This window comes from Salmo trutta, chromosome 17, assembly GCF_901001165.1.
Source record: "Salmo trutta chromosome 17, fSalTru1.1, whole genome shotgun sequence".
Taxonomy (NCBI): Eukaryota; Metazoa; Chordata; class Actinopteri; order Salmoniformes; family Salmonidae; genus Salmo; species Salmo trutta.
Genome location: NC_042973.1, coordinates 23,152,107 through 23,167,698, shown reverse-complemented (window position 1 = coordinate 23,167,698; position 15,592 = coordinate 23,152,107). Strand labels below are relative to the sequence as shown.

Sequence of the window (15,592 nt, the reverse complement as noted above, 5' to 3'; positions counted from 1 at the left end):
GCCACTGGCCTAAACACAATACCACACAATGTCTAAGTTGAATTATATTGAAGTTTTTACAAATTAATACAAAATGAAAGTTAGACAAGACATTTCAAAGTATTCAACTCCTTTATTATGGCAAGCATAAATAAGTTCAGGAGTAAAAATGTGTCATGTAAATTTCATGGACACCCTGTATGCAATAATAGTTAACATGATTTTTGAATGACTACTTCATCTCTGTACCCCACACAATTACCTGCAAGGTCCCACAGTCAAGCAGTACATTTCAACCACAAAGACCAGGGATGTTTTACAATGCCTCGCAAAGAAGGGCACATTTGGTTGATGGGTTATAAAAAAAGACATTGAATTTCCCTTTGAGCAAGGTGAAGTTATTAATTACACTTTAGATGGTGTATCGATACACCCAGTCACTACAAAGATATAGGCATCCTTCCTAACGCCGTTCCCGGAGAGGAAGGAAACGGCTCAGGGATTTACGAGACAAACTTTTTAATGGCTGTGATAGAAAACTGTGGATGGATCAACAACATTGTAGTTACTCCACAATACAAACTTAATTGACAGGGTGAAAAGGAAGCTTGTACAGAATACAAATATTCCAAAACATGCATCCCGTTTGCAACAAGGCACTAAAGTAATAGTGCAAAAAATGTGGCAAAGTAATTTTACTTTTTGTCCTAAATACAAAGTTATGTTTGGAGCAAATACAACACATTACTGAGTACCACTCTCCAATTTGTCAAGGATAGTGGTGGCTGCATCATGTTATCGGTATGCTTGTAATCATTAAGGACAGTGGAATATTTCAGGATAAGAAAATAAGCTGAATGGAGCTGAGCACAGGCAAAATCCTAGAGGAAAACCTGGTTCTGTCTGCTTTCCACCAGACACTGACAGGTGAATTCACCTTTCAGCGGGATAATAACCTAAAACATAATGCCAAACCTACACAGGAGTTAGTTTTTGACTTAAATCTGCGTTAAAATCTCTGGCAAGACTTGGAAATGGTTGTCTAGCAATGATCACCAAACAATTTGACAGAGCTTGAAGAATTTTGAAAAGAATAATGGGAAAATCTTGTACAATCCCAGTGTGCAAAGCTCTTAGACTTACCCAGAAAGACTCACAGCTGTAATCGCTGCCAAAGGGCTTTGAATACCTGTAAATGAGGTATTTCATTTTCAATAAATTTGCTAAAATGTCTGTCTAAACACGTTTTCACTTTCATTGTGGGGTATTTTGTGTGTGTGCATAGACGGGTGAGGGAGAACATCCATTTAATCCATTTTGAATTTGAGCTGTATCAAAATGTGGATTAAGCCGAGGAGTAGGAATACTCTCTGAAGGCACTGTAAAATAATTTATTTTGTTCTCAGACAAAAAAAAATCTATTTGATATAGGGATGGTGTGTAATGCAAATCACTCCTAATTTCACAATATGGCTACGACATGTCTAGCAACAGCATCCTCCCGGATACTCTAGACCCGCTCCAAATCGCATACTGCCCCAACAGATCCATAGATGACGCAATCTCAATCGCACTCCACACTGCCCTTTCCCACCTGGACAAACGGAACACCTATGTGAGAATTCTGTTTGACTACAGCTCAGCATTCAACCCCATAGTTCCCTCAAAGCTCATCACTAAGCTAAGGACCCTGGGACTAAATACTTCCCTCTGGAACTGGATCCTGGACTTCCTGATGGGCCGCCCCCAGGTGGTAAGGGTAGGCAACAACACGTCTGCTGTGCCGATCTTCAACACTGGGGCCCCTCAGGGATGCGTGCTTGGTCCCCTCTTGTACTCCCTGTTCACCAATGACTGCGTGGCCAAACATGACTCCAACACCATCATTAAGTTTGCTGACAACACAACAGTGGTAGGCCTGATCACCGACAACGATGAGACCAGCCTATAGGGAGGAGGTCAGAGAACTGGCAGTGTGGTGCCAGGACAACAACCTCTCCCTCATTGCGAGCAAGACAAAGGATCTGATCGTGGACTACAGGAAGCGGGGCTGTAGTGGAGCGGGTCGAGAGTTTCAAGTTCCTTGGTGTCCACATCCCCAACGATCTATCATGTTCCAAACACACCAAGACAGTCGAATAGAGGGCACAAAACCTTTTCCCCCTCAGGAGATGGAAAAGATTTGGCATGGGTCCCCAGATCCTCAAAGTTCTACAGCTGCATCACCGAGAGCATCCTGACCGGTTGCATCATCACCTGGTATGGCAACTGCAGGGCATCTGACCATAAGGCGCTACAGAGAGTAGTGTGTACGGCCCAGTACGTCACTGGGGCCAAGCTTCCTGCAATCCAGGATCAATGTAATAGGCGGTGTCAGAGGAAAGCCCATAAAATTGTCAGAGACTCCAGTCACCCTAGTCATGGACTGTTCTCTCTGCTACCACACGGCAAGCAGTACCGGAGAGCCAAGTCTAGGACCAAAAGGCTCCTTAAAAAGCTTCTACCCCCAAGCCATAAGACTGCTGAACAGCTAATCAAATGGCCACCAGACTATTGGCCTCCCCCCTCCATTTGTTTTGTACACTGCTGCTACTCACTGTTTTATTATCTATGCATAGTCACTTCACCCTTACCTACATGTACAAATTTACCTCTAACCTGTACCCCCGCACACTGACTCGGTACCCCTTGTATATAGCCTCGTGATTGTGTTACTTTTTATTTTAACTTTATTTAGTAAATATTTTCTTAACTCTTCTTGAACTGCGCTGTTGGTTAAGGGCTTGTAAGTAAGCATTTCACGTTAAATTCTACACCTCTTGTATTCGACGCATGTGACAATTTGATTTGATCTCTCAGAGCGAGGGAGTCGTTGAACAGCCAGTTTGATCTCTCAGAGCGAGGGAGTCGTTGAACAGCCAGTTTGATCTCTATCTCAGAGCGAGGGAGTCGTTGAACAGCCAGTTTGATCTCTCAGAGCGAGGGAGTCGTTGAACAGCCAGTTTGATCTCTATCTCAGAGCGAGGGAGTCGTTGAACAGCCAGTTTGATCTCTCAGAGCGAGGGAGTTGTTGAACAGCCAGTTTGATCTATCAACCAGGGAGGGAGATTTAAATAAAGGAATTGCCTGTTTGTTCTTTTGCAGTGGGAGGGAGACGCATGGAGCAACTGCTTGTTTGTTCTATCACACAGGAGAGATCGAGAGAGATGCAAATAAAGGAACAACCTGTTGGCTTGACTGTGGGCGACGTAAAATAAGGAACTGTTTGAATTTACAAGGAAAAACGTCACAAATAAAGAAATGGATCCGGTGTGTTAATGCAGAGGGAGGGTATCGGAAGTAAAAGGAAGAGCCTGTTGGTTTGACTGATGGGAGAGTGTCACTAATAACGGAACAGCTCTGGTCTCCTATATTGTAGAGGGATGAAGACACAGCACAGCCTGTTGACTTTTCAGGCCATGTGACCAGAAACACAGTCAGTCATGCAGCTGAAAAACATCTATTACCAGTAGTTTATTGCTCTATCAATCTGTCTATACCATTTACTTTACCAGTATCAATTCCCAAATATCCAAGGATAGATGTCGAAGTCTAACTGTAAATCCATTTGAATCAAATAATTTTTTAACACCATTTTTTTTATTTGACCCATACAACCTTCCATACATATGGGCCCATTGTAGCTCAGAAAGTTACTTTTTGGACCTGAATGATAAAACATTCAAGAGATAAAGGTGCTCAAAGTTGACCTATTTTGCATACCCCATCAGACCATAAGACATTCATGTCTTAATTAGAGGTCGACCGATTTATGATTTTTCAACGTCGATACTGATTATTGGAGGACCAAAAAAAGCCGATACCAATTAATCATCCGTTTTTAAACATTTTATTTTAATAATGACAATTACAACAATACTGAATGAACACTTATTTTAACTTAATATAATACATCAATAAAATCAATTTAGCCTCAAATAAATAATGAAACATGTTCAATTTGGTTTAAATAATGCAAAAACAAAGTGTTGGAGAAGAAAGTAAAAGTGCAATATGTACCATGTAAAAAAGCTAACGTTTAAGTTCCTTGCTCAGAACATGAGAACATATGAAAGCTGGTGGTTCCTTTTAACATGAGTCTTCAATATTCCCAGGTAAGATGTTTTAGGTTGTAGTTATTATAGGACTATTTCTCTCTATACCATTTGTATTTCATATACCTTTGACTATTGGATGTTCTTATAGGCACTTTATTGCCAGTGTAACAGTATAGCTTCCGTCCCTTTCATCGCTCCTACCTGGGCTTGACCCAGGAACACATCGACAACAGCCACCCTCGAAGCAGCGTTACCCATGTAGAGCAAGGGGAAACGACTACTCCAAGTCTCAGAGCGAGTGACGTTTGAAACGCTATTAGTGCGCACCCGGCTAACTAGCTAGCCATTTCACATCGATTACACCAGCCTAATCTTGGGAGTTGATAGGCTTGAAGTCATAAACAGTGCAATGCATTGCGAAGGGCTGCTGGCAAAACGCACGAAAGTGCTATTTTGAATGAATCTTTACGAGCCTGCTGCTGCCTAACATCGCTCAGTCAGACTGCTCTATCAAATCAGACTTAATTAAAACATAACACACAGAAATACGAGCCTTGTCGAATCCGGAAACTATCATCTCGAAAACAAAACATTATCCCTGTTGCATTGCACAACCTTCAATGTTATGTCATAATTACGTAAAATTCTGGCAAATTAGTTCGCAACGAGCCAACGAGCCAAACTGTTGCATTTACCCTGACTGTGTGCAATGAACGCAAAATGACACAATTTCACCTGGTTAATATTGCCTGCTAACCTGGATTTCTTTTAGCTAAATATGCAGGTTTAAAAATATATACTTCTGTGTATTGATTTTAAGAAAGGCATTGATGTTTATGGTTAGGTACAGTCGTGGACTAGTTAACCGTAAGGTTGCAAGATTGAATCCCTGAGCTGACAAGGTAAAAATCTGTCATTCTGTCCCTGAACAAGGCAGTTAACCCACCGTTCCTAGGCCGTCATTGAAAATAAGAATGTGTTCTTAACTGACTTGCCTAATTAAATAAAGGTCTAAAAAAAAAAAAAATAAAAAAAAAAAAAAAACGGCCAATACCGATTTCCGATTTCTGATTAATCGGCCGACCTCTAGTCTTAATCACTGGAAAATATATAATTTTCAAAGCTTACAAACTAGGGATGGGCATGGTTATTCAAATATCCGAACCGACGGTAGTATTCGATTACTTGGGAGAGTATTAATTTCTGAGGAAAAAAAAATTGAGACCTGTTGTAACATTGAAAAGCTTTGTCAAAGTAAATTATCTATGTAACATTGCTACATAGACTACAAGGACAGACCATTTACATTCTACATTTTTACAAAAAGAGGCACTACTAGCCTACACACGTTTCACACATGTAGCTTGTTGGTATTGTCCGTCAATCAAAGCTGCTCAACAGTCCCAGGCTCCATTTCTAGTCAACGCAAAATATAATGAAAATTACGGAATTAAGTTGGCTAAATTAGGAGTATGCTACAATGATCGACGAACAGGTACTAGGCTGTTGTTTCATATGAATTGAGTTGTTGTAGACATCCAGGGATGCAGCAAAATAGACAATGTGCCTTAATACTTTAGCTAGCTTCTTTACAACAAATTGATGCAGTCAAGACAGGCACGACCAGATGTTGCAGCCATAGGTTATTTATCATACCAAGTTTGTCGCTCTCTCGCTCCTTTCCACACAGACTGTCACACACACCGGCCGCTGCGTCTCTCTCGCCCGCACCCTTCTGCTGAAACAAGCACAGCGCTGTGCAGCGCACACGCTCTCTCTCGAGTCTCGTGGGTGAAGGCGTCGACTTACTTCAGTTCGGCTGGCGGCTATCCGAAGTCAGCTAGGCGAGCCGAACGAGTGTACTCGCAATCTCACAAAATAGCTTTTTGTTAGGAAAAAGTATTGACAAAAGCGGCAATAGTGCTGTAGCCAGTATACACTTCCTCAAAATAGTCAAAATTAATCTAAGAACTCTAGAAATCTTTCATGTTTATTAGTCGCGCAATTTTACATCTAAGATGTTTGGTGCATTATTTTCAATTAAAACATTTAGCATGAAAAGGAGTTCTCTCATTGAATGACAATAGACTTTATTGAAGACTCCCTACTGTTGACCAATCACCGACGAAGGGGCGTAGACTTCGGCTGCCTCAAGATAAAAAGGTGTGTCCGAACAGCCAGATGTCCAAAATGAACAAAAACTTCACAAAAGTTGTCATAATATATGCTCTAACTCTTCCGAACTGTTTCAGCATGGGAGACTCCATTTGAAGTTAGATAAACGTATATTTTCTGCTATTTAAGACAGTTTAAAAAAAAGTGTAACCTTTTATTTAACTAGTCAAGTCAGTTTTAAGAACAAGTTCTTATTTACATTGACAGACACATTTTTGTTAGCTCGGGATTCGATTTCGGGTGCTGGCCCAACGTTCTAACCACTAGGCTACCTGCCGCCCCAACTACCTGGATACCTAAATAAATAAATAAATATCATAATATTATTCGAATAGTGAAATTATTTCAAATGCCCATTCTTTTAATAACAGGGTTGTCAAATTATTTAATTTTGTAGAACATTTTTTTTAAATCAAAATATTTGTTTAACCTTTTAACGTCTAAGATCAAAAAATGCATAAATAGATTTTTTGTGTATATACAAAAGTATGTGGGCACCCTTCAAATTAGTGGATTCTGCTATTTCAGCCACACCCGTTGCTGACAGGTATATTAAATCAAGCACACAGCCATGCAATCTCCATAGCCAAACATTGATAGTAGAATGGCCTGTACTGAAGAGCTCAGTGACTTTCAACGTGGTAATGTCATAGGATGCCACCTTTCCAACAAGTCAGTTCATCAAATTTCTGCCCTGCTAGAGCTGCCTCGGTCAACTGTAAGTGCTGTTATTGTGAAGTGGAAACGTCTAGGAGCAACAACAGCTCAGCCGCAAAGTGATGGGCCACACAAGCTCACAGAATGCAACCACCGAGTGCTGTAGCGCGTCCTCGGTTGCCGCACTCACTACCAAGTTCCAAACTGTCTCTGGAAGCAACGTCAGCACAAGAACTGTTCGTCTGGAGCTTCATGAAATAGGTTTCCATGGCCGAGCAGCGCACACAATCCTAAGATCACCGTGCGCAATGCCAAGTGTCGGCTGGAGTGGTGTGAAGCTTGCTGCCGTTGGACTCTGGAGCAGTGGAAACACGTTCTCTGGAGTTTATTTATTTTATTTCATCTTTATTTAACCAGGTAGGCCAGTTGAGAACAAGTTATCATTTACAACTGCGACCTGGCCAAGATAAAGCAAAGCAGTGCGACACAAATAACAGAGTTACACATGGGATAAACAAACACAGTCAATAACACAATAGAAAATATACAGTTGAAGTCGGAAGTTTACACGTCAGCCAAATACATTTAAACTCAGTTTTTCACAATTCCTGATATTTAATCAGAGTAAAAATTCCCTGTCTTAGGTCCGTTAGGATCACCACTTTATTTTAAGAATGTGAAATGTCAGAATAATAGTAGAGTGATTTATTTCAGCTTTTATTTCTTTCATCACATTCCCAGTGGGTCAGAAGTTTACATACTCAATTAGTATTTGGTAGCATTGCCTTTAAATTGTTTAACTTGGGTCAAATGTTTCGGGTAGCTTTCCACAAGCTTCCGACAATAAGTTGGGTGAATTTTGGCCCATTCCTCCTGACAGAGCTGGTATAACTGAGTCAGGTTTGTAGGCCTCCTTGCTCGCACACACTTTTTCAGTTCTTCCCACAAATTTTCTATAGGATTTAGGTCAGGGCTTTGTGATGGCCACTCCAATACCTTGACTTTGTTGTCCTTAAGCCATTTTCCCACAACTTTGGAAGTATGCTTGGGGTCATTGTCCATTTGGAAGACCCTTTTGCGACCAAGCTTTAACTTCCTGACTGATGTCTTGAGATGTTGCTTCAATATATCCACATAATTTTCCATCCTCATGATGCCATCTATTTTGTGAAGTGCACCAGTCCCTGCTGCAGCAAAGCACCCCCACAACATGATGCTGCCACCCCCGTGCTTCACTGTTGGGATGGTGTTCTTTGGCTTGCAAGCCTCCCCTTTTTCCTCCAAACATAACGATGGTCATTATGGCCAAACAGTTTTATTTTTGTTTCATCTGACCAGAGGACATGTCTCCAAAAAGTACGATCTTTGTCCCCATGTGTAGTTAAACTGTAGTCTGGCTGCTTTAGAGCAGTGTCTGCTTCCTTGCTGTGTGGCCTTTCAGGTTTTGTCAATTTAGGACTTGTTTTACTGTGGATATGGGTACATTTGGTCCTTTGCTGTTGTTCTGGGATTGATTTGCACTTTTCACACCGAAGTACGTTCATCTCTAGGAGACAGAATGCGTCTCCTTCCTGAGCGGTATGACGGCTGTGTGGTCCCATGGTGTTTATACTTGCATACTATTGTTTGAACAGATAAACATGGTACCTTCAGGCGTTTGGAAATTGCTCCCAAGGATGAACCAGACTTGTGGAGGTCTCCAATTTCTTTCTGAGGTCTTGGCTGATTTCTTTTGCTTTTCCCATGATGTCAAGCAAAGAGGCACTGAGTTAGAAGGTAGGCCTTGAAATACATCCACAGTTACACCGCCAATTGACTCAGATGTCAATTAGCCTAACAGAAACTTCTAAAGCTATGACATCATTTTCAGGAATTTTCCAAGCTGTTTAAAGGCACAGTTAACTTAGTATATGTAAACTTCTGACCCACTGGAATCGTAATGCAGTGAAATAATCTGTCTGTAAACAATTGTTGGAAATATTACTTGTGTCATGCGCAAAGTAATGTCCTAAACAACTTCCACAAAACTATAGTTTGTTAACAAGAAATGTGTGGAGTGGTTGAAAAACAAGTTTTAATGACTGCAACCTAAGTAAACTTCCAACTTCAACTGTACATACAGTGTGTGCAAATGTAGTAAGATTATGGAGGTAAGGCAATAAATAGGCCATAGTGGCGAAATAATTACAATTTAGTATTAACACTGGAGTGATGGATGTGCAGAAGATGATGTGCAAGTAGAGATACTGGTGTGCAAAGGAGCAAGAGGATAAGTAACAATATGGGGATGGGATAGTTGTGTGGGCTATTTACAGATGGGCTGTGTACAGGCGCAATGATCGGTAAACTGCTCTGACAGCTGGTGCTTAAAGTTAGTGAGGGAGATATGTCTCCAGCTTCAGTGATTTTTGCAATTCGTTCCAGTCATTGGCAGCAGAGAACTGGAAGGAAAGGTGGCCAAATGAGGAGTTGGCTTTGGGGATAACCAGTGAAATATACCTGCTGGAGCGTGTGCTACGTGTGGGTGTTGCTATGGTGACCAGTGAGCTGAGATAAGGCGGGGCTTTACCTAGCAAAGACTTATAGATGACCTGGAGCCAGTGGGTTTGGCAACGAATATGAAGCGAGGGCCAGCCAACGGGAGCATACAGGTCGCAGTGGTGGGTAGTATATGGGGCTTTGGTGACAGAATGGATGACACTGTGATGGACTACATCCAGTTTGGTGAGTAGAGTGTTGGAGGCTATTTTGTAGATGACATCGCTGAAGTCAAAGATCGGTAGGATAGTCAGTTTTATGAGGGTATGTTTAGCAGCATGAGTGAAGGAGACTTTGTTGCGATATAGGAAGCCAATACTTGATTTCATTTTGGATTGGAGATGCTTAATGTGAGTCTGGAAGGAGAGTTTACAGTCTAACCAGACATCTAGGTATTTGTAGTTGTCCTCTTATTCTAAGTCAGAACCGTCCAGAGTAGTGATGTTAGTCGGGCAGACGGTTGCGGGCAGCGATCGGTTGAGGAGCATGAATTTAGTTAAACTAGCATTTAAGAGCAGTTGGAGGCAACGGAAGGAGTGTTGTATGGCATTGAAGCCCGTCTGGAGTTTAACACAGTGTCCAAAGAAGTGCCAGAAGTATACAGAATGGTGTCGTCTGCGTAGAGGTGGATCAGAGAATCACCAGCAGCAAGAGCGACATCATCGATGTATACAGAGAAAATAGTCGGCCCAAGAATTGAACCCTGAGGCATCCCCGTAGAGGCTGCCAGAGGCCCGGACAACAGGCCCTCCGTTTTGACACACTGAACTCTAGCAGGCAAGGCAGTCATTTGAGAAACCAAGGCTGTTGAGTCTGCCAATAAGAATGTGGTGATTGACAGAGTCGAAAGCCTTGGCCAGGTCAATGAAGACGGTTGCCCAGTACTGTCTTTTATCGATGGCGGTTATGATACCGTTTAGGACCTTGAGCGTGGCTGAGGTGCACCCATGACCAGCTCGGAAATCAGATTGCATAGTGGAGAGGGTACGGTGGGATTCTAAATGGTTGGTGATCTGTTTTGTTAACTTGGCTTTCGAAGACCTTAGACCCAAACTATTACAGACCTATATCTATCCTACCCTGCCTTTCTAGAGTGTCTCCCCGTTTGAAGAGGGGGATGACCGCGCAGCTTTCCAATCTTTAGGGATCTCAGACGATACGAAAGAGAGGTTGAGCAGACTAGTAATAGGGGTTGCAACAATTGTGGCGGATAATTTTAGAAAGAAAGGGTCCAGATTGTCTAGCCCAGCTGATTTGTAGGGGTCCAGATTTTGCAGCTCTTTCAGAACATCAGCTATCTGAATTTGGGTGAAAGAGAAGTGGGGGAGGCTTGGGCAAGTTGCTGTGGGGGGTGCAGAGCTGTTGGCCGGGGTAGGGGTAGCCAGGTGGAAAGCATGGCCAGCCGTAGAGAAATGCTTATTGAAATTCTCGATTATCATTGATTTATTGGTTGTGACAGTGTTTCCTAGCCTCAGTGCAGTGGGCAGCTGGGAGGAGGTGCTCTTATTCTCCATGGACTTTACGGTTTCCCAGAAGTTTTTGGAGTTTGTGCTATATGATGCAAATTTCTGTGAAAAAGCTAGCCTTTGCTTTCCTAACTGCCTGTGTATATTGGTTCTTAACTTCCCTGAAAAGTTGCATATCGCGGGGGCTATTCGATGCTAATGCAGTACGCCACAGGATGTTTTTGTGCTGGTCAAGGACAGTCAGGTCTGGAGTGAAGCAAGGGCTATATCTGTTCTTAGTTCTAGGTTTTTTTGAATGGGGCATGCTTATTTAAGATGGTGAGGAAAGCACTTTTAAATAATAACCAGGCATCCTCTACTGACGGAATGAGGTCAATATCCTTCCAGGATACACGGGCTAGGTCGATTAGAAAGGGCTGCTCGTTGAAGTGTTTTAGGGAGCGTTTGACAGTGATGAGGGGTGGTCGTTTGACCGCGGACCCATTACGGACGCAGGCAATAAGGCAGTGATCACTGAGATCCTGGTTGAAGACTGCAGAGGTGTATTTAGTGGGCAGGTTGGTCAGGTTGATATCTATGAGAGTGCCCGTGTTTACGGATTTAGGGTTGTACCTGGCAGGTTCCTTGATGATTTGTGTGAGAGATTGAGGGCATCTAACTTAGATTGTGGGACGGCCGGGGTGTAAAGCATATCCCAGTTTAGGTCACTGAACAGTATGAACTCTGAAGATAAATGGGTGGCAATTAATTCACATATGGTGTCCAGGGCACAGCTGGGGGCTGAGGGGGGTCTATAACAAGTGCCAACAGTGAGAGACCTATTTCTGGAAAGGTGGATTTTTTAAAAGTAGAAGCTCAAACTGTTTGGGCACAGACCTTGGTAGCATGACAGTCTGCAGAGTTCTATCTCTGCTGTAGATTGCAACTCCACCCCCTTTGGCAGGTCTATCTTGGCAGAAAATGTTCTAGTTGGGGATGGAAATTTCAGAATTTGTTGTGGCCTTCCTAAGTCAGGACTCAGACACGGCTAGGACATCAGGGTTGGCGGAGTGTGCTAAAGCAGTGAATTAAACAAACTTAGGGAGGTGGCTTCTGATGTTAACATGCAAGAAACCAGTGCTTTTACGGTTACAGAAGTCAACAAATGATAGCGCCTATGGAATAGGAGTGGATCTGGGGGCTACAGGGCCTGGGTTAACCTCTAAATCACCAGAGGAACAGAGGAGGAGTGGGATAAGGGTACGGCTAAAGGCTATAAGAACTGGTCGTCTACTGCGTTGGGAACAGAGAATAAAAGGAGCAGATTTCTGGACGTGGTAGAATAGATTCAGGGCACAATGTAAGACAACAAAAGGGAAAATGGCGATGAATGGGCAGAGCGGGTCAGTTGGTTACATACCTCGGACCTGAGTTCGAGGCTGGGGCAGACATGTAAACAAAATGAGGTACCTTGTTATTGAAACCGTACAGGGGGCATCAGCTGTATAGCCGATTGATCATATCGTCAAAAGAGCAGCAATAGGTGAGTCGGTGCCATTCGGTAGTCACTACTACGCTCGGCGAGCAGGGGACACAGCATTCAGAAAGCTAGCGGGCTGGGGCTAGCAGATGGTTCTTCGGTGACATCGTAACAGAATAGCTGGTTGAGACCACATCGGGCGATCACGTCGGCAGTCCAGTCCTAATGAATCACGCTTCACCATCTGGCAGTCTGACGGACAAATCTGGGTTTGGCGGATGCCAGGAGAACACTACCTGCTCCAATGCATAGTGCCAACTGTAAAGTCTGGTGGATGTGGAATAATGGTCTGGGGCTGTTTTTTCATGGTTCAGGCTCATTAGTTCCATTGAAGGGAAATATTGAAGCTGCAGCATACAATGACATTCTAGACTATTCTGTGCTTCCAACTTTGTGTCAACAGTTTGGGGAAGGCCCTTTCCTGTTTCAGCATGACAATGCCCCCGTGCACAAAGCAAGGTCCATACAGAAATGGTTTGTTGTGATCGGTCTGGAATAACTTGACTGGCCTGCACAGAGCCCTGACCTCAACCCCAACAAACACTTTTGGGATGAATTGTGACGCCGACTGCGAGCCAGGCCTAATCGCCCAACATCAGTGCCCGACCTCACTAATGCCTTTGTGGCTGAATGGGACCAAGTCCCCTCAGCAGTGTTCCAACAGTCTTGAAGGAGTTCCCACATATGCTGAGCACTTGTTGGCTGCTTTTCCTTCATTCTGCGGTCCGTCTCATTCCAAACCATTTCAATTTGGTTGAGGTCGGGGGATTGTGGAGGCCAGGTCATCTGACGCAGCACTCCATTACTCTCCTTCTTGGTAAAATAGCCCTTACACAGCCTAGATGTGTGTTGGGTCATTGTCCTGTTGAGAAACAAATGATAGTCCCACTAAGCCCAAACCTGATGGGATGGCGTATTGCTGTGGTAGCCATGCTGGTTAAGTGTGCCTTGAATTCTAAATAAATCACAGACCGTGTCACCAGCAAAGCACACCCACGCCATAACACCTCCTCCTCCATACTTTACGGTGAGAAATACAAATGTGATCATCCGTTCACCCACACCGCGTCTCACAAAGACACAGAGGTTGGAGACAAAAATGTCACATTTTTACTCCAGACCAAAGGACAAATTTCCACAAGTCTAATGTCCATTGATCGTGTTTCTTGGCCCAAGGAAGACATTAACCTGTTTATCCACGTGTCCTTCAGACAAGGAGGTGACTAAAAATGTTGTTGTGGTGTTTGATGCAAGAAACCAGTTTAAAATGCATAATTATTCCATTACCATTATGGCTTTTGGCTACTTAGCTTATTCAAGCCTGTCTCAACTCTCAACTTCCCCTTACAGGAAAAAAAAGCTCTTTACCTGACTCGCTTTTCAAAGAGAGAATCCTGCTTCGATGCCTTCTGCCCACAACAAAACTCTTACATAGTTAGTTTTACATATTAAGTCTTGCATAGTAGTTTGTTTTGTTTCGGTATGTTGCATTGAAAGTGGCTAATGTTGTGTTGATTCGATCACAATTCCCACAGTAAAGGGAAAGTTGGTAGTGTTAACTAATGGGGAAAACTCTAGAAAGTTGGTAGTGTTAACTAATGGGGTAAACTCTAGAAAGTTGGTAGTGTTAACTAATGGGGAAAACTCTAGAAAGTTGGTAGTGTTAACTAATGGGGAAAACTCTAGAAAGTTGAGTGAAATTCACTCTCGTGCTTCGCTGCGCGCTCTGATATTTCTTCTGTGCGCAGCTTTGAGGAAACATTGGTCATCAGTACAGTGATCATTGTGACTTCCCAATGAGAAATTGTTTGGAAACACTGTGATAGCCTGTCTGTTGGCCTTGTATTTGTCTATACAAATGTGCAGCCTGTGTGTGTGTGTGTAGCATGTATGAATGAGTGGTTGACATTATTTCTCTCATGGTCTCTAGCCCACGGGGTACATGGAGGCTGCCCTGTCCTACAGCACCATAGAGGACCTGCAGCTGCTCTCCTGGGATAACGCCCCCAAATATTGTGTGCAGCTCAGCTTCCCTGGGGGCACCGTCCTCCTGCAGGTACCCTCCCTCCCTCCCTCTTCATGTAACATGACGTGCGTGTGTGCTTTCGATCTGTTACCTGACAGCCTGTGTGCCCTAACAGGCAGCCAACAGCTATCTGCGGGACCAGTGGTTTCATTCCCTGCAGTGGAAGGTAGGATTACTATGTTGAAGTATTCATTGGTTTGTGTTCATGGGGGTTCAACAAGACTCACAGTACTTTGCACAGAGATTTGAACTGTAGGCTACACAGAGAGCTGCATGGGCAGGGCACGTGCCCCAAGGCCTCATACCTCTTCCTTTAGGGAAGGGGTCCCACTGGAGGTCGGGGGCTCCCCAAATAGCAAATGATAAGAAAATGTGTAGAATTAAAGGAAATGTGCTTTACAATTCCAAAATGTTCTAATGTTCTCAAGGCAAAATGTGTAGAATAGCAGGAAATTTGCCTTAAAACTGAAACATTTTCTCTTGGCCTCATGACAAAATGTGTAGAATAGCATTATAAAACTGCACAAATGTTTTGAAAGTTACTTTTTATTTAAATACTTTTTATTTAAATACTATTAAATCAAATGATTTTTTCTTATTTGGGGCACCCTCAGAGGTTGATGCCCATGGGCCTCAGATGCATTTGTCCTGTAATGCATGCATTTCCCTCATGTATTTTTGCATTGGTTTGATAAGCCTATAAAGCAACATATTGTGTTCCAAAAGCTTGAAGCCTATTGTAGTTCATCTGTATGTGGTTATGTGTGTGCCTCTATTTTCTAACCAGAAAAAGATCTATAAGTACCGTAAGGTTCTGAACAACCCTAGTCGCTGGGAGGTGGTTCTGAAGGAGATCAGATCACTGGTGGACATGGCCTTGAACTCTCCCCTGCAGGACGAGTCCATTCACCAGGCCCCACTGCAAATCATCTCCACCCTGCTGGCCGAGGTATGCCCATCTGCTGGCCTCGCACGCCCGCAGTCATCTCTCTCTCTCACACACACACACACACACACACACACACACACACACACACACACACACACACACACACACACACACACACACACACACACTACAATACACACACACACACACTACAATACAATACAATATATACACACTACAATACAC

At 43.2% G+C, this 15,592-nt stretch overlaps 1 protein-coding gene across 1 annotated transcript in view; it reads left to right on the top strand.

The window, feature by feature from the left end:
• cmip (c-Maf inducing protein) overlaps positions 1-15,592 on the top strand; it is a 38,006-nt gene that overhangs the window by 7,363 nt on the left and 15,051 nt on the right. Inside the window, exons 2-4 of the mRNA XM_029696224.1 lie at positions 14,362-14,487; positions 14,573-14,623; positions 15,245-15,406. Of these exons, the coding sequence (XP_029552084.1) occupies positions 14,362-14,487; positions 14,573-14,623; positions 15,245-15,406 (339 nt within the window). The remainder of the gene's footprint in view (positions 1-14,361; positions 14,488-14,572; positions 14,624-15,244; positions 15,407-15,592) is intronic.